The sequence below is a fragment of the Poecilia reticulata genome, chromosome 11 (genome assembly GCF_904066995.2).
Source record: "Poecilia reticulata chromosome 11, P_reticulata-male-v2, whole genome shotgun sequence".
Classification (NCBI taxonomy): Eukaryota; Metazoa; Chordata; class Actinopteri; order Cyprinodontiformes; family Poeciliidae; genus Poecilia; species Poecilia reticulata.
Window position 1 is genome coordinate 12,804,723 of NC_088840.1, and position 19,455 is coordinate 12,824,177.

A 19,455-nucleotide genomic window follows, 5' to 3' on the forward strand; every position below is an offset into this window, starting at 1 on the left:
TTTCCAGATAATTATTAACTGTGCATTTAAATAAGGGGCAGTCATTTCAGTTTATGTAAACAGCTCAAACTCAAAACAAAAGTCATCTCAGGATGCCAAGCAAAAAAGACATTTCTGTTCTGTATTTTATTACAAGATTTGCAGAAAATATATTCTTTGAATCACATTATTTTGACCTGAACAAAGAACATCAGCCACTGTTCCCTTTTCCCGCCATTAGAGAGTAATTTTTGTCAGCATTGTATTATGAACACGTCTCTTTCCCTCTCCAGTTGTACAATGTAAATCCCTTAACTTCCACTAGAGGGCGGTGTTGGATGAAGAAATTTGTGGTAAAAGAAAGGCACATTTATTTCCACAGAACAGCATAATTTTTTAGGCGAAACATTCTCAGTCTTGTGTGTTTCCCTCCACAACAGCATTTGTTGAGTGTCAGTGTCGTGTGTTGACCCAGCTGAGGGTGCAGGAGCTGTGAGCGCTTTCCACAGTGTGTTTCAGGACACCGTGATCCCCTCCTGAGGAGCTGTGAACCAGGTGGAGTCCAGCGGCCTCGAGGCCCCGCAGCACACTGAACCAGTAGCGGAGCACCTCCTCGTCGCTGCCCCCCACCTCAAAGCCCGCCCAGTGCAGGTGCACAGTGGCGACCAGATGATGAATGTTCTGCAGAGTCCCCGCCTCGATCCAGTTCCGAAAAAGCCGCCACTCAGCACTTAACAGGTCAGCATACAAAAAAATCAACCTGAAAGGGGGGAGGAAAATATTAGCATAACATTTTTTAATGCACACTAAAATTATTAAAGACTTTTTAAGCATCTGCTGAAATAAAGAAACATTTTAACATTCTAATTCCTTGAACATAACTGCATACATGACTACACAAAATAAAAAAAATTAAAAATGTCCACGTAGCTCAGTGTAAGTTCACAAAATGTAATGAAATACTACTCTCGAGATTAAAGACTGGTGTGATGTCACAGATTTTCCAGTGTTTGTGGTGTTGAACAAGATCTCATGAATCTGGCAGTATGGTTACTTATTACAGATGAAGTGGTTCTATTAGTGTCTTCATGCCGTCACCTTCGTTATGCACTGAAGTGGCTCACAACCGAGTGGTGAGCCCCTGGGATGAGAGTCAGCTCCTCCAGACATCAGCCTGTATTAGTATTTTACCAACATAGAAGTCCAACTCAGACTGCAGGTATGTATCGCCCTCTCGTGGCTGCCGGATGTAACTGGGGGCCCCCTGTGTGATTCACTCACTTAAACCGTTGCCATGGCAGTCAGAGATGGCGCAGAGCCCTGTTACCATGGCAACAGCCAAGTAAAAGTGCCTTTCCGGGTACGCTGGGGTAAAAAAGACTCTGAGGTGTGTTTGTTTGGCCAAAGTTTTTATTGTTTGCGCTCGTGTCTCTTACGGTGTGATGCCCCAGCGCTGCCATGATGTCGGCCAGTGTGTGAGCAGCTCCGCCGGGGCTGCCGCTCGCCCCGTGCCTGCGCCTCTTCGGAGCTCGCCACTCCAGCCACAATTTGTGCTGGCTGACGACGCCCCTGTTGCCATGGTTACTGGCCAAACTGTTGCCAAGGTGACCAACAGATGCACTGGAGGTGCTGGGATCAAAACTGTGGGCTTCGCATCCGAGTCTGGAGACGGTGCTCAGAAAGTCTGCGTCTCCTCCATCCATGCTGGCGAGACAAAGGGAAAAGCAGACAATGAGGCAGAGGCTCGCAGACAGTGGTTTGAAAGGTTTCTGCATGCAGGATTAAATATGCAACGCATTGTTCAGTGCGGCCGTGGTTAGTGTTACGAATGCCTGAGTTTGGGGTCCAGACACCTGAAGGAGTAGGCAACGCAGAGTCTATCTACAGCTGGAAGCAGCCAGTCCTCGGCACACAGCAGCCAGCGAGCTGAAGCCACGGGCGGCACCACTGCCTGGGCCTTCCCTGGTGGTAAAATCCTGGAGCAGTTCAGCTGGGGACAGGCGAAGAGAAGAAAAAGCACACGGCACGGAGCTCTGAGAGCCGACTGTCTTAAAGCTAGCATTAAAATGAGAGGAAGTGAAAGAAAAGAAGACGTGGCTTGACAAAGAGCCTTGTGAAATTTGGCAGTTTTCTCCATTTTTAAAACTTCTCTTAATTTTAGAGACTTTAAACTTGGACTGGACGACTAAAAAGCTTAAACAACACTCGCATGCAGCGACATGAGGTGTAGCAGTAGAGCGGGGTGTGCTATACGCAGAGGCTACAGTTTTCCACACAGCCGTCCTGGATTTGATGCTGCAAACATTCCCCATTTTTCTCTCTTCCCCGTCTCGAAGCTGTCAATAAAAGTCACGGGTGCCAAAAAAACAAACACACCAGCACTGTATCCCGGCTTAAGTTTCTTAATAACTTTCCGTTCTCAGTTTTCCAGCACTTGGGTGTTGTGTAACTCAAAATTCTTTTTGGGAATTTCCAGTCTGAAACATCTTTTTTCTGGCTCCAGAATCGGCAGAATTTGGCTGCCAGCATATTGACAGCACCTGACTGATCGTATTACTGCTGTGTCAACCCCCCACGCATGTCTGCAGTCAGAGAAGTGCAATGTAGCTCATGAAAGCGGAGGGTTTTCTTCTTTCATTATTGATTACTGTTCAATTTTGGCAAGATCTATCTCCTACATAAAATTTCAGCCTCTTCTATGCTCAAATGTTCCAGGATACCTCCAAGAAATGATGCATATGTGAGTCTGACAGGTAGTTCAGGTGGACAAGTTGATTGCAAAGGGGGGTGGAAGGGCGTCTCCCTGAAGGGCTACAATGCTGAGCTGCCAAAGATGTGATTGAAAACAGAACTTTTTTTTCTTCTTAAAACCTAGCTTTTTTCTCAACTTTGTTGAGTGTTTTTTTGCTGCTAACACTAATTTGTTTTTACAATTTACCTAAACATTTCAGATGACAGTGCCTTTCAAAAGTATTCACACCCTTTTATCTCTTCCACATTTTGTTGTGTTATAATTGTAATATGTTTACATTGGATTTTACTGCACAAACTAACAAATACGTGCAAATTTGTGAAACGAAAAATAGTTGCATGATGTTTTTTATTATTTTAAAAATAAACATCTGAAAAGTGTGATGTGCATTTGTCTTCAACCTGCTTTACTCTGATACCCTTAAATTTAATCCTTGAAAAGTCAAAATCCAGGCCTAAATAATTGCGACAGGACATTAAAGCTGTTGCTCACAGACATGCTCCATCTAATCTGACGAAGTTTGAGCTATTATGCAAAGAAGATTGAGCAAAACGTTTAGTCTCCAGATTTGTAAAGCTCGTGGTGTAGCACCCTATAAGTCTTACATGCGTAACTGCAGCAAAAGTATAGCTCTATAAAGTATTAACTCAGTTCGACAACAATACAAATGCATGCCACACTTTTAAGACATACTCATGCAACATTTGGAAAGCAATTTACAGCCTTCTTTTGACTTGTGCTGTTCTTTTACATGAAATCCTATTGAAATACCATGAAGTTCAAGGTATGACGTGACAAAATGTGAAACGCCAAAGGGTCATTAATACTTTTTCAAAGCATTGCAAGTTAATGTGGGATTTTTCCATTTACAGTTCTTTCTCATTAGTGTCTTTGTTATGGCTGAGGAGTTTGTAGAAAACTAGAGAAATGTCTGCAGTACAGTTGTAAAATTTGCATTATTCAGCTCAATACATTAAACTTTAAATATAGTTTTGCACAAACATTAAATAATAAATTTAGGAATGCGCTGGAAAACTTGACAAGATAACTTTTTTTGCAGGCCCAGACAGTTCACTGTCGGTACGAAATCTTAAAATGGCTGCATTTGTTGAGTTTCGGGTGCTTCCGTCGTGCCTACCTGTGGCCTTGTGATATGCGACCGAGTTCTGCTGAGAAGGACGGCTCGTTCACTGCCCATGGCTGCATCTCCATCGCTCTGGGTCCCACCTGGGAGCAAATGTAAAAATAAAAAAAATAAAAACTATATATTGATATACTGCGGCGAAGGAAATAATAGATGATTTGGGAATTAGGAAGGCAGCTGAATAATGCACGGGGATGACAGTAAGAGAAGATGCAAGAGCCGAGGAGGTGGGTCACAGACGCTGACCCCAGGCCCGTTGGTGATTGCTTGAAGCTCCTCAACAGACAAACAGACATGCACACATGCACACAAATACCCCTCTCTCCTCCTAACGCCATGGCAACCTCTGCAGAGCAGGAGGGGTGCACCAGAATGAGTCAGAGAGTTTAGCCTTGGGCAGATAAAGAGAGGGAGAGTGAGAAAAAAGGAAAGCGGAGGGGAGCGAGGAGAAGGAAGGGTTGGGGTAAAGAAGTAAGGGACGGATGTGTGCTCAGCAACACAGACAGAGGCTGAGGATGGAGGCACAATCTGTCCATCCTCGGGGCACAGACAGAAAAGACAGACCAGCTGTCATCCGGCTCTGATCAGGGGTCAGGACAGGGCTTACCCCTTGCCCCCCTCCTGTTCTGACATGCAGGTAATGATCCACAGAGCTGCACACAAGCTGACCTAAGCCATGCTGGATGAGGACGTCTCATCAGCTGTGGTTTATTTTGCATTCCTTGGCGTAGACTGCACCGTTTAAATTACCTTCATCTACTTGGGGAGGGGTGGGGGGTTGGATTAGGTACTGGTCTCCCACTCACTCAGTGACTGGTTTTCCTTAGCATGTGGGCAAACTGAGAATTGGGAAGATGTTTTCCAACACTTTATGGAGTAATCTGAATGTCTTCATGCTTATTTTGGCTCTCATATGGTACTTTATCCCGATGTTGTATTACTTTATAACTCTGTCTGTCTCTCAATTAGTTTGCAATGTCTTTCTTGGCATGTTTTTTCACTGTTTAGTGCAAAGGTCAGCAATGTTTATGATCCATGACTTATATTTCTGCCTTTGTTCTTGCTAAATTAAATCTGTCTATAGCCACTAAACCCTACGGTAGTTTACAAAAAAAAGATGGCTTTTAGGGTTTTACAAGTACTTCTATAAATAAATAAATACATAAATACAGTTGCTTTGTATAAGGCTAAAGAAATGTATATTTATATATTTTTTTACTTTTCAAAATCAAGAAAATCAACAGACTTTTGCAAAAGGAGAAGAATTTATTGCCCTTAATTGAATGTGATATGTCTGGAAAATGAAGAACTCAACAAAAACCACAGAAAATCTATGAGCGCCTTAAATACTTGAATATTGACACGATTCTAATGCAGGAATTCTATGCAAGTGTGTTAAAACACACAATTGCATAGTTACTTACTAAAATGTTGCAACATCCATCCATCCATCCATTTTCTTGCACCCTTTTTCCCTCAGTGGGGTCGGGAGGGGTGCTGGTGCCCATCTCCAGCCAACGTTTCGGGCGAGAGGCGGGGTTCACCCTGGACAGGTCGCCAGTCTGTCGCAGGGCAACACAGAGACACACAGGACACACAACCATGCACACACACACTCACACCTAGGGACAATTTGGAGAGGCCAATTAACCTTTGCTCCTGTTTTTGGACTGTGGGAGGAAACCGGAGTGCCCGGTGAAAACCCACGCATGCACAGGGAGAACATGCAAACTCCATGCAGAAAGACCCCAGGCCGGGAATCGAACCCAGAACCTTCTTGCTGCAAGGCAACAGCTCTACCAACTGCACCACTGTGCAGCCCTGTTGCAACATTATTTTTTTATTTTTGCTATTGGTTTCTTTCAAAAGTTTGTTTTGCCAAATGTCACAGAGGCACTGAAGGGGTCTCAGGGGCCCTGGAGCCACAAGTTGCACACCTTAGACTTAATGCTCTAAACACTGTTTAAATCTGTCTTCTCGTCTAATTGCAGCACATCTTTTAATCATTTTCTCACCTGGAAATCCAACTCCTTCTCCAGAAAGCACTAAATGTTCTTGAGGGTTTAAGCGCTCGGTCCTCTGGGACAGATTTACTAGTTTTTAGTTTATGTGCTGCCCACCTGCTGCGCCGGCCTGAATTGCTCTGCTGGAACTGCTCATTATTTAAAACACTTACACTGCAACTTTTCACTAAATTAGTCACTAAACTATTTTCACTAATATAGAAATACAAGTTAAGCATATATGAGATTTTCTTTGTGATTTATATTTATGTTGTTGCTATGTTATGTCATCTTTTCTTTTCTAGTTATGTGTATTTTCTGTCTCTGTTGTTTAACATGAGTGTTGCTTTAATGCACCAGTTACCAATAAACAACAATAAATCCTTATTCTGGTTATGAGGAGACCTGTGACCCCAATAGTGTTCAAACACTACTGAGTCAATTGGTTGCATCAACAACTTATTTATCGTTTTTATGTATTTATGTGTACTTTTATTTGTATATGTTACAACATTTGCAGCAAAAAAATATACTCATATTATTATAGATTTTGTTTATTACTGTGGTTCCTGAAGAGAATGTCAGGATAGCACATTTGCAGGTGGACATTAATTTGACCACAATACAACAGGCTTATTAAGCCAACAGTTTCAACTCTTTAATATAAATTTATTTTTTATGTTGCTCATGTCCGCTTTAGCTTTTATGTTATTTAATTACGCGACATGTCGCCCATTAAACTGTCACTGGAAAATAAACACATTCATTACAATTTTTTTTTATTATTATTATATTTTAGTTAAAGTGTAACCTTATGAACTCATCCTTTCTGTGAAACATATGAGTAATAACCACACACGAACTTAACTTATAAACTTCACTACAACCTGTTGTTTTATACCAACCTGGCGCTCGTGCATCTCGTTTTACTCCTCGTATGCTCGCTCCACATCCTTCACCTCCTCCTCCGCTCCCGCTCTCCCGGAGCTGACTCCCCGAGCCTTGCCCGTTGACCTCCTCTCCGGCTCTACGCTGATAACGCTGAAGGCGACAGCTCCGTCCCTCTACTTCTCCCACAAACGCGCCACGACGAGGAGCTGCAGGGCGCGGAGAACCGGCGGGATCAGCAGCAGCGGGACGAGGCCCGCTCTCGACCGGGGCAAAGCACCCATCTCCCGCACGCCTCCTCCGTGGCTGAGACGCTGAACATCTCCCTGTAATCCAACTTTTCACCCCCCCATTTCCTCCCCTGTTTTCCCCCAGGGCAGATAAGAGAGGAAGGTTCCAGCTGGGTCCTCCTTCGTTCCCTCCCTTCATCTCCGGCCTTCTCCTCCTCCTCCTCCTTGTCACCCGCAGGGGAAACTTGTGATGACAAGGCGCATTCTTCAGTCAGCGGTGGTCCCCTTCAAAATGCTGTTTTATTTATCTTAACAACTGTGGAGTCAACAATTACCAAATGTAGGCAAGAAAAAATTAATTTTCCATCAGAAAAGAAAAAACACATACTCACACAGGATTCACATTTACAAGATAAATATTAATTTGTTGAAAAGCATAAACTTTATCTCAGACAGAACTGCCATACAGTAAAGTCCACTGACTGTAGTCACTTATATTCTATTTTCTCAATATTAATATTTGAATAACTATATTTTCTTGCTGGCTTTCTTAAGATTGTTTAAAGTTTTTCTTTATTTACCGATGAAAGTATTTTATATTTTACAAGTAGCTTCACATTGGCCCATTTTCCATTCAACCATTTAAGCTCTGCCTAATTTTTAATTTGTATTTCCTGCTGTAAATGCTTTGCTCCTGTCGTTTTATTTCTTCTTATATTATTGTTTATAACCTATTCCATAAATATTTCAGTTTATGTTTGAATGATGATGCCTTTCGGGCACTGTGTCACATCTTTATTATATCATTAAGAAATTAATTTAGAAAGTGGCCTAACTGAAGAAAAATATCCATCTTCCTAATTTTATAAGCAAAGATGCCCCATTTTATTCAAGGCAATAATAAAATGGAGCACATGTCACACATAGAGCAGCCTTAATGGAAATATCTAAATGGCTACGGCACCGTTGAGTTTGCCAGTTTCTTTGTAATCTTCACAATGAACTTTGAGCAGTTTCAGCCAATGCGGCTTTGTGGTTCTTCTTTGTGTTAAGAAGGGATGAGCTCTTAGCCAGAAGGAGAAAGAGCTCTGGTCAAGAAACTGGATCATCTTTTAGGTTTCAGCGATCTAGATGATTGTACGAACTCCAAAAAAAAAACATTTTCAGTTCTGTGGCATTCTATGTTTATCTGGATTTTATGAAAGAAGCCTGCTTAAAATGTTAAAGTATTTTTTAAATCAAGATATCTAATGCTTACCACTCATTGTAACACTCAAGTTTGATATTTGTATCTTTTTTTTTTTTTTTATAAAACACCAAATATTCATTCAACTGCTTCTTTTTCACCCACCGTCTCAGCTGTTGAATCTTGTTTATTGTTGTGGTTTTAATTTAAGGACTTAAAATAGTTTTTTTTTGTTCTAGTTCCTGAAGGTCAGCGGAACTTAGGAATACTGGGTTCTTGCCAGCTTTGAAAACCTTTTTTTTTTTCTTTTTACCTTTCTCAACAAACTTCTGTTATTCTGTTGCAAATGCCGTCGTTTGCAAAACGTTTATTGGTTGTGAAATTTGTCAAGAGTGATGCATTCGTTCATGTCAACGTTTTTTGCGCAGCATCAGTTCCTTTAAAATTGCTGCCATTAGCCCCGTGTACTCTCTTTGTTTTGCTGTCTCATAAAAGGTACCCCTGGGTCAGTGCTTCCATATTTGGCAGCAGATGGCTGCACCCACTGATGTTAGTTGTGCTGGAGGTTTCTTCCTGTTCAAAAGGATCGTTTCATTTCCACTATGACCACTTTCTTGCTCAGGATTAAAGAATGCTGCCAAATCAAAGTCTCACTTAGTTGGCAACTTTTTTTTTTTTACCCATTATCTTTAAATGATCACCTGAATGTGACTGCACATGACTGCTTGTATCCAGGTCTGAATTTACACCAAACTGATTCTCTACAGCTGGATATGAATTAGATCTATTTGTGTTTTCCAGTGCCTTCAGATAACATTCACTGAAAACTGGCATTAGAAAGTTTCAGCAAGTTAGGATGTGCATTCTGAAATAACAACCTTTAATCAGGTATTAAACCTACTTTGCAACATCAAGCCCACATTTCTGTATAAAAAATTTTTTGTTGGTCTGGCGTAATGTAATCTTAGTGTTGTGTTTTAATTAGCTGTCAGCAGAAAATCATAATAATTAACAGAAATAATGGCTTGAAAACATCACTCTGTGTGTAATTAGTCTTCACGCTTAGTAAACTGAGTTACTGGAATAAACTTCTCTAATTTGTGGAATAAAACAGCATATAAACCAGCTGAACCACCGAAAACCAGTGGAGATTAAAGTAGAGAGAGTAAAGTGCCCTCAAATGTAAAAATGTTATATTGAAGCCAAATATTGTACAAAGAGGGCCATGTGGATTATCTTCAGGGTACAGATGGATTATAGTTACCAGGGACTTTACCAGCTATTTAAATGCAGATAAAATGTCAATGTTTTATACAAACACAGAAGAACATAAAAGTGAGAAAGAAAGAGCAGATGCCCCCTTCTGGCCCCCCCCAGCCGTTCTGTCTGTCATGTCGTGTTGTTGACAGAACGTGTCCCCCCCCTCTGCCATACAGTGGAATGTCACAGCAAACACGTTTCCTCCGGCCACGTCTGAGTCTATTTAATCAGCCTGTTGACAAACTGTACACAATCTGCGGCCCGTAAACTTCCCCCATCTGCTTTCACTCTCCGTCACTCTGCGCGTCCGTCTGGCACACGCGTCCACACAAGCTGTGGATTTACAATATTTCTGTCCATCAGCGAGTTACCTTCTAAACATGGCCACCCCTTTTTGATTGACCCTTTTTTTTTTTTTTAGTTTCTACGATAACTCTTACAGCTGGGATTAGGATTAGAAATGTTAAAGTAAAAGCCCTGTGCATTTCTCTTTCCTTTGCATTAAACCCTCTTCTACATTTTGGGTTTCTTTTTTTTTTTTTGCTCAGTCTGGTTTCTTTCCAGCTACCAGCACATCCCGCATTACTCTCCTCATCACTCATTCCTCTCCTCCCCTCTTTTTTTTTTTTAACTCCCCGTCGAATCGTGTCCTTGTTTGAACTCCTTCCCTCACAGTTGCAGGCAAAGCCCGGCACTTACAAAGGCTCTCAAATCACAAGCAAAACACCTCCTCTTGTCTGCTGAAGAAACTGCACGAGACAGACAAGCTTACCAATGGCAAGAACGTAATGTGTATTTAAATATTTTGCACCTCAGATACATACATGATATGTAACAGACAGATATACAATTTTCTTTTCTTTTTTTTTTTGAAGCACAAAAACCACCAAACAACACAAGACCACGAAAAAAAGAAGGGAGAGAGTGAAAGAAAGAAAGAAATGAGGCCCCACCAAGATTTTGTCATCTCTGGAGCCTCAATCCTTTAGACCCCACAGGCACACAAACACGCATACACACGCACACACACATGCATTCAGGAAAAAAAGCAAACAAACTCACAAATACATGCATCACTGCAGTCACGCAAATCCATCCTCTGTCTGGAGTCCACACACACACACACACACACACACACACACAAAACAAGTCTCTTTGGGGCCATTGTGTAATTTCAGTGTCTCTTTCCCTTGTAGTTAAAACAGCAAAACACAGGATGTTGAGTCTCCAAGCTGCAGTCCTCCTCCTACTCCTCTTTTCCCCTCCCTATCAGAGCAGAGAAATCACGGTAAGACGCAGAAGAGAGGAAAGTTGATAATGGCTCACCCCCCCACCCCACCCCCACTCTGCCACCATCCTCCCCGCGGTCTTGGAGCTGAAGTCGTATGTACAGATGCTGGTATTTGAAGAGCAGAAACTGATTTAGTCCGCTTTTTCTCTTATGGGACACAAACATCAAGAAGAAGTGCACAGAGCGGGACGTTTGGCTAGGCTCATGGTATTTAAAAAAAAACAAAAAAAACTTCAATTTTTGGGCTCAGATGCGGCTCAGGTTGCGGCACAAGACAGTTGAGTGGTTTGAGAGCAGAACATTGCAGCTGGCTTTAGCGGTAAATGGAGAAGTTTTGGAGACAGGAACAGAAAGAGCGAAACGGAGAGAGAGAGAGAGAAAGAGAGAGAAAGCAGAGTGATCCTAATTTGTCTATACTGCAGAACAGAAATGGAAAAGGACTCGGCGAGATACTGCATGTGTCACAGAAGGACCCAAAGGGATGGGGATATAGTTTCATCTCTGTCCACCGCCGTCTGGACTTTGTCTGTTAGATTCCTCTTGGCCGTTCCCTCTCGGTCCAGGACAGAGTGCTCACGTATGATCATGGTTAGGTAGTGATCTAATCTGCACATGCGTTTCTCTGTGTGTGTGTGTTTTTCTTTTTCCTTATTTGCCCATGTGCATGTCTGTCTGTCTGTCCGAGTGAGTGTGCGTGTGTTTTCTGTCTGTCTGTCTGTCCGAGTGAGTGTGCGTGTGTTTTCTGTCTGTCTGTCTGTCCGAGTGAGTGCGTGTGTTTTCGTATACGGGCATGCGTTGAGTTTCATGGGTTGATCTTGATTGTCAGTGCTGGAGAATTAAAGCTTTACTGTCCAAGGCTGGCAGCTAAATTCTCACCCTTCAGTTCAGTCTCTCACAAAGAAGTTCCCTTTAAAAAATATGTTTGCAAATCTGTAAAAGCTTGACTCAAACCTGAGAGGAAACACAGAAAGAGAGAGAGAGAGAGGAAAAAAAATGTAAAGATACAAACATTTCGAAATTGGGAATCACATTGTAGAACTTTTATAAAATCATTTTGATACAAGATATTTGTTAGACTTGCCATACTTTATTTTATTTTTTTTTTTTTAGCAAATTTTAAATATATTTAGGATTATGATTAGCACAAAGTGCCTTACAAAAGTATTGTACATCTTTCTACTTTGACACTTTACAGCCAGAAGCTATATTTCACTAACACTATCTAACAGATAAATATAGTAGAAAGAAAATGAATTCCTTTCACAAAGAAGATTTTGAATAACGCTGCAGACATTTATATGCAGATAAATCAACCTGATGCCCCTTAAATAAAATAAAATAAAATAAAAGTGCGTTGGTAAATAGAGTCGATCTGAATTTAATTTAACTGAATTTAGGTATAAATGCAGCAGAAGAGAACAGTAGAGAACAAACAACATCGTGAAAACGTGACAGCTCAGGGAGAAAGTTGTGAAGAAGGAGAAGAAGGTGAGAAGGGCATTAAACAGAGAAGCAGCCAAGAGGCCTGTGGTAATTCCGGATGAGCTGCAAAAACGTAACAGCTCAGATGAGAGACGATAACTAAGAGCCACGAACCTGGGCTAATTAGAGGCGTGGCAAGAGGAAACAAATGTGGAGACTTAATAGGTCCTTACATGAGCCATACGGGTTACAAAGCAAGCTCACATGAAACCAAAATTCAGTGTGTGGTGGAAGTCACTGCACATCACCCTGAGCGCACTCCAGCCACACAGAAGCATGGTGGCGGCAGAGTCATGCTTCGGAGACACATTTCTTTAACAGGAGCCAAGCGCATACAGCCAGAGCAAAAATATGAAATCGTTAGAGCAAAGCGTGTTCGTCTGATATTCGTAGAAGCACTATGTTCAGGCTTACTGAGGTTGAGATGTTTCATAAAGTAAAATGGAAAAACATACTAGTCGAGCCATACCAAAAAAAAAAAACAGCTGCTGCTGTAACTGAAGTAAAAGGTGGTTCTACAAGGTATCGGCTCAGAGGAGCTGCGCACTTTTTTATTTGTAAAATATTTTGGTCTCCAACTTCAAATACCAACAAAAGATGCTGAAGTTGTTAGTAGTAAAGAGAAAAATCTCTTTCCAACCAGGACTCTCTGAAGTCTAGAGTTAGCAGATCTACCTTGGTGAAGCTTTGTTTTGTTGTCAACAACTTAAACGCTGGTCAGCTGGGCAGCGATAAGCTAATTGATTCGGCCACTGCAGAGTCTTCTACTTCACATTAAATTTTGGGTTGTTATTGAGTTGTAACTACAATCGATATTTGTTCACCTTTGCAGCATTTGGCTGAATCGGAGCTGACAGTGGATCCATTATGCACCCCAGACTTGTATTTTCAGCCAGTATAGACTATAGAGCAGGGACGTCAGAAGTATCTAACCTCATTTTTTGGTTTCAGAGATAAAACAAGCAAAATAGAATGATAACTTATCCATAAGCAATCACATCATGTCAGAAAACGCTACACCTGGCACAATGAAGAGCAACCAACATATTTGGATAAATGTTCCTTAGCAACTGTTGGATATCAATAAATCCAGGCATAATTCTGAATGAATATTTGTACATTGTCTGTTTCCTGACATGGATGCAGCTTTTTAATTGTTGAACTGATACATTTTTGACTTATTAATTCAAAAATGTGCTTTGATATATGCATCACTGAACTGTAATGAGATCAAAGTCACAATGCGCCTCTGCACTGAAACATACCCACAGCATGATGCTCTCACCACCATGCCAGACAGCTGCGTCAGTGTTCTCTTTGGTTTTTACATATTCCTTCACACTTACTTCTTGTCATTGTGGCCAAATAGCTCAACCTTTGTCTTGTCTGAATACGAAACGTTTCTCCAGAAGACATTTGTCTTTTACCTGTGGACGGCTGCAAATTTCATTCCAGCTCGAGTGAGTCACTAATTTGTTGCAGGCCTTGCTACATCGTTGTTCCTGTCCTTTATAACCAATTTTCTTCCATCATGGGTTTCCAGGTTTATTCATTTAGTTTACGCTTGAACACAATTAATTGCCTGAACAGGACCACAATCCCAAATGCATATCAGAGCTGTTTCGGAGTGGATCAAGACCGACATTAGCCATTTTTAAGGGGACTTACAAAAGAACAAACTCAACCCTTTTGCAAATGTGTGAACTGTGACTTAAAAGCCAGATCTGTGCCACAAAACCAGGTAAATGAAATATGCATCTGGTCAAAGCTCAGCTTGCTGTTGAATGTTTAGCCAAATGTTGGTGGCAGCGCATGTATATATTACAGGTTGTATGTTTAATTTTGACATTTCAGATAATCTATAAGAAGTTTTCATTTGGTATTGTATTTGCATGTTGCATATCGTTCCACTCTGGATAAACAATGGCTGAATAAGTGATTAAAAGCCTTAAATTAGTGACGTTATTGACCATGATCAATATGTCCAAACTTTGAAACAATAATGTATAAATTGAAGGGGAAAAAAAGGTAACAAGTGGCATAAATCCCCCACTTTATACATGAGGCCTGATATTATATTGAATGATGGAAAATAAAATTTTTGGAACCAGCACCCACAGAAGCTGGAAGAGGCAAAGCTGTCACTTTAGTTGATTTATAAGGAATTTTCTGACCGTAGCTCCACATCTGGTCCTTCTTCTGCTCGCAAGTCACACTGTATTCTTCTAAGGCTGGGGTTACCGGCGTTTTGTTTCCAAGTGGACATATTGACTTGGTTAAAGCCATTAAAGGGCCAGACACTGGAACAAATTTACTTTCCCAGGAATGAGGACGTATGTTGCTTTAAATGTATTTTTCTCTTTCTGGCCAGTTTTGTTAAAAAATAAAAATAAAAAAAAGGTAGAATTCTTCTAGGAAAATGTTTTCCTCAACAGATGGATATTGTTTGGGCATAGATGTCAACTAATTTTTGAGTCAACTGTTTTTAAAGTCAAGCTCAGCATGTGAAAACTTTTTTTTTTGGCAGAAATTTAACATGTTAACTTTGTTATTGATCACATTAAAATGACTTATTAAGATATTGCCTCTTGAGCTGTAGTTCTTGTTCTGACAATCATTTTCCAGGCAGCGTCTGTAGCGACTATTATCATTAGTGTCTTGGTTTCAACTCACATCGACTCATGTGGTTCCTATATTGCTTCCTCAGCTAAATGTTCTGTCGGTGCTTATAGCTTGCCTCTATAAACTAGCTCCTCCATCGCCGTAGCTTCTAGTTTTAAACAGTCGATCTTTAGTGTGGCCAAACACTTCTTTGTAGCACAGCACAACAGGACAAAAAAAAAACCACACATTTAATGGTATTTAAGGAACAGCGGTGAGTTCAGAGGTTCACAGTAATATTTTCTAACTTAAACTTAACACAGTTAATCTAATGCAGTTTTTTACATGACAAAAACATGGGTCTTTTAAATAGATTAAAATTTGAATGTATTAATAACCCCTTAAAATGTTTGTAATTTTTACCCCAGACCTATACAAACTATTGCTGTATTGCATAATCTTGAACTGGAAGTAATTTCAAAAAATAATTTCAAAATTGTTTTACAAAAAAAAAATCTAAAAACCGTTGAGTGCATTTGGTTTTAAATATCGGCTGAATTCCTGGTTTGTGTGAACATCTTTTGCTTAGTTAATCACATCAAGAGAATTAAATGTTAGTTCATTCTTTTAATCCTTGTGTAAAATTACAGTTGCTGGTGCTGCATGTGATTACTGTAGGATGATAACTGTTATTTATTTAATTCCGTTTTATTTTCTCGTGGTTTTTCAGGTACTCAAATAAACACACTTTAGTAGTTTGTGTTCTTGGATAATAAAATGCTTGTCTAAAAAAGAAAGAATGAATGAATCATGTCATATTCAGAAATCTGATATGAATGTTCAATAAACTCACCTGCTGTTACAGGCTGGTGACACTGAAGCTGTCATCACTGGCTGGGTCCAGGAGCTGGCACAACACCCCTCCACCCTGAGCGGTCTGGGGGGGATAGCGATGTCCCACGCCCTGGTAGGATTGCTGGGGCAGGGTGTAGCCACTGGTGTCCTCCTGATGGGGTGAGGCGTCTAGAGGAGGCTTGGAGTAAGGGGAATGAGGGAGGGGACCCTGGCGAAGGCCTGTGCTCATGCTGTGAGGGATCAAATCCCGCTTGTGGGGGGCCATGGCAGAGGAAGGGTTGCGCTCCTCATAAAGCCCAGGCGTTGAGTGGGAGTGCAGGCCAGGGCTGGGGTTGGGGTGTGTGAGGGTGGGCAGGTGAGCGTTAAGGTGGGACTGACTGCTTTGGAGGTGTGAGGCCGAATGGGTGCTGGTGTGTGAGCTCAGGTTAGTGTGGCTCTGGTGTTGTGTGTCACTCATGTGTGTGTGCGTGTTTACAGTTGGGTTAGCGAGGGAGTTAGCATGTGCATTTCCATGAGGACTTGCGTGTGGATTGTTGTGGGCGTGCACAGTTGTGTTTGAGTGCGGACTGGGGCTGCCGCTGTGTGATGTCTGTCCGTACCAGTAAGGAGAGCTGCAGTAGCTGGGGGAGTCATACTGGGAGAACTGGGGGTCTTTCGGAGGAGGTCGGTGCGATGGGCTGAGCGCTGTGCCGCAGTGGGGGGTCAAACGTGGCGAGGGAGAACAAGAGGGGGAAAAGGTCCTGGATGGGAGAAGGTGGTAGGGCTGGGTCGGAGGAGGGGTGGGCTTGGGGGGATAAGGGGGAGACGACACACTGGGTGAGAGGGAAGAGGAGGATTCACCAGGGTATAAGGCTGGATATCGCTCTTCAGAGGACGGAGTGGAGGGATGGGCTGAGTAAGGGGAGGGGTACTCACAGGTGTCCTGGAGGTAGCTGGATGGTGGAGCAGGATTAGGTGTGGCCAGTGGAGAAAGACTGCTACTGTCTCCGCTGTAATAATCCAGCCCCTCCTGGAACAACCCAGAACCCTCTGGACCTCCAGCTGACACCATCAGTCCCGCTCCTGACACAGAGGCCATCTTGCCTCTGCCTTTGGACCCAGTCGGACGCTCTCTCTGACATGAAGATAATCCTCCTCTACCTCCTCTGGAGCCTCTTCCCCGTCCTCCAGCCCCTCCCCGCTTAGGTCCCGGAGCGGGTGTTGGGGAAGGACTGGACGGTGAATCCGAATGTAAGGCAGAACCTCCTTCCTTTTCTAAATGCAGTTCAGTCCGTTTTCTGCGACCACGCCCGGGTTTGCTCGTCCCCCCACCTTGGAAAAGTACATCCTGGCTCCAGTTGTACGACGGTCCTGAAGCACTCTCATGCCAGTCCATCATTAGTTTCTCCAGACTGGACAGACTCGACTGGCCTGCACTCACAGAGGCAGCCTCGTTCTGCCTATAGCTGCCTCCAGTGGAGCTGGGTCCGATAACAGGCGCTGTTGAGCCGACGTGTGAAGAGTCCGAGGAAGATTCTGACAGGCTCTCAGGAAATGGCTGTCGCTTAGCCTTCTGGGGGGTGTAGTTTGAGATATCCAAGATGTCTTTGGACTCATTGGAGCCATATTCACTATAGCCATGATAATGAGACCCAAAGTTGTCTGCTGACCAACCACCAAAAGCTTGCCTGAGGAAAGAAATCATACAAGCAAATTATACATTTGATATTCGACTATATTTTAGATTTTACAAGTTGATGTTACAGTTACACCAATCAGAAACAGTTACATACTGTATATGATCCAAAGTTTTAAAGGAATTAAACACCCCTTTTAAGGATGAATAGGTGAATACTCTCTAGAGCACACTGGAACCTTGTCATCTAAAAGTTCAATCATGTTACCTGCAGCTCCACTGGTTGGAGTTGTACTGTTTGTAGCCCTCTGTGGCAGAGGAGCTGAAAGGGCTCCCTTTGGCCACAGACATGTACCCTCCTCCAGGTGATGTGGGTCCTGCTGACTCCCCTCTCCCCATGGGGGAATGGCTTACTGCTGGATAGCCACTGTAGCCTCTCTTGGTTGCTCCCTGGTAGTTCAAATAACCCATCTGATTGGCAGGTGTCCCTTTGCCACCATAGCCAAAGCTGCAGTCAGAGGGCCTCTGTGGCCCTACGGGAGGAGAGCAGGAGTAACCAGAAGGGTAGTGACCATAAGAAGCTGGGTGGGGGGAGCTGGGAGAATGCGAAAGAGATGGCGGAGTGGATTTAGGATACGTAGAGGTGGTGGGAGATACTTGGGCTAAGCTTCCATAACTATAAGGGGGTCTTGCAGAGGAGCAGTGTGCCTGTGCTGAGCCTTCCACCCCTGCATTTGCTCCTTTAGTGCTCCACTTGGGGAATGGAGGAGACCAGCTGTGAGAGGCCGCAGAGCTGGATGGATCATAGGCAGAGGATGAAGATTTACGGGGGTCTGACTGGGAGGAGATGTCCAGAAGGTCGGAGGAGTCATCAGAATCGAGGAGGGATCGAAAATACCCAGCAAATAGTCCTTGTGAGTCCTCTCCTGCTAGTCCACCCCCTTTGCTTCCAGCTGGACCACTGTAGGCACCTCCTCGTCCAACATTACAGCTGGAGAAGCCCCCCCTTGGAGATCCACAGAGTTGATACCCACCCAAAGCTCTTTCCTTATCCATAGCCCCCTCCTCGTCCCATCCACCTGTCCCATTGGGCCAGTCCTGCCCCATGGGCACCACTCCCCCTTTAAATGCACCGTTTTTTCTCATTCGTCTCCTTCTGACAATTTTCTCGCCCCCAGGCTCTGTTCCCACCATGCCCCCTCCCCTACCCACTCCTCCTCCCACACCCTTCCGTCTTTTCCTTGGTAATCCATGCTGAGACAGGAGGTTCAGTTTTCGCTTTTTCCCAATAGATTCAAAGAAGTCACTGAATGTGCTCTTATTGCACTCGCTGCCCATGACGCCCCCTCCTGCTCCTCCACCTCTGCCGAGCCCCCCTCCTCTGCCACCCCTGGGTCGCCTAGACCCGGTGAGCCTGTGGAGCAGGGTGGATATTCCAGGGTTTTCCAGGGGGGTGTGAAAGCTTTCTGGCTCACTTGGTGTCCAGCAACGAGGAGGGGAGCAGCGACCAGTGGCAGGGGGCTGGCGGTTTAAAAATGCCAATTTGGAGAGAACATCCCCATATTCAGTTTTCACATCATTTGTGTCATTAACGTAGGAGGGAAATGGACAGGGGAGTTTAGTCCGACGTCGCCTTCTGGGCTTCTTGGGCTGGTCTCCAGTAATCGCAGTAGTCCCAGCACTGGGTACTTCGACCTGTATTCCCGGTAAAGCCTGTTTAGGGGGTCGCCCCCGCCTGCGTTTGAGAATTACAGGGAGTTCTCCAGGAGGAAACATCACCATCACACTTTTCCCATTGTTCTTCATGCGGAGGAGTGCAGTTGGCTCTCGTGTCGCCTCAGACCCCTCCAGACTGCCGTCATTAGCCTTCTCAGTCCCCGTAACTGTTTCCAAACTGGAAATTTTATAGCTCTTTTGTCGGCGACTTAGGCTGACAGGAATGCGAGGCACCTTTACAACAATCTTCCTTACCTGTTGAGTAATGGGGAAATACAAAACAAAGCATTAATTTATATGTAGTTTAAGGTTGAATGAAGAACAAATTATAGCACAGTGATATGTTGGTAGCGCTTTGCAAAAGCATTCTAACTTTTTGAACTTTTCTCACATTAAATCTTGCTTAAACTACAAATATGTTAAGTTGACATGATGTCAACAGACAAACTCGCA

At 43.2% G+C, this 19,455-nt stretch overlaps 2 protein-coding genes across 5 annotated transcripts in view; both read right to left on the minus strand.

Moving 5' to 3' along the window:
• Positions 1 to 591: 591 nt before the first annotated feature.
• On the minus strand, positions 592 to 10,086 carry LOC103472307 (uncharacterized). Of its 2 annotated transcripts, XM_017307528.2 has the most exons (5): positions 6,784 to 10,086; positions 3,870 to 3,958; positions 1,833 to 1,969; positions 1,416 to 1,683; positions 592 to 739 (listed from the first exon to the last, which is right to left on the minus strand). In XM_017307528.2, exons 1-5 carry the CDS (start codon positions 7,193 to 7,195, stop codon positions 719 to 721), a joined length of 927 nt encoding a protein of 308 aa, XP_017163017.2. In that variant the 5' UTR covers positions 7,196 to 10,086; the 3' UTR covers positions 592 to 718. The 2 variants fall into 2 exon arrangements, with proteins under 2 accessions (XP_017163017.2, XP_081468870.1); XM_081612744.1 differs by lacking the exon at positions 592 to 739 and having other exon boundaries at positions 746 to 1,683.
• Positions 10,087 to 10,210: 124 nt separating this feature from the next.
• Positions 10,211 to 19,455, minus strand: part of ahdc1 (AT hook, DNA binding motif, containing 1) — a 28,714-nt gene continuing 19,469 nt past the window's right edge. For all 3 annotated transcript variants that reach the window (XM_008421829.3, XM_008421828.3, XM_017307526.2), the window contains 3 exons: positions 17,555 to 19,257; positions 15,670 to 17,338; positions 10,211 to 11,684 (listed from right to left, as the gene is read on the minus strand). In XM_008421829.3, coding sequence (XP_008420051.2) covers positions 15,676 to 17,338; positions 17,555 to 19,257 — 3,366 coding nt within the window. In that variant the 3' untranslated portion in view covers positions 10,211 to 11,684; positions 15,670 to 15,675. The remainder of the gene's footprint in view (positions 11,685 to 15,669; positions 17,339 to 17,554; positions 19,258 to 19,455) is intronic.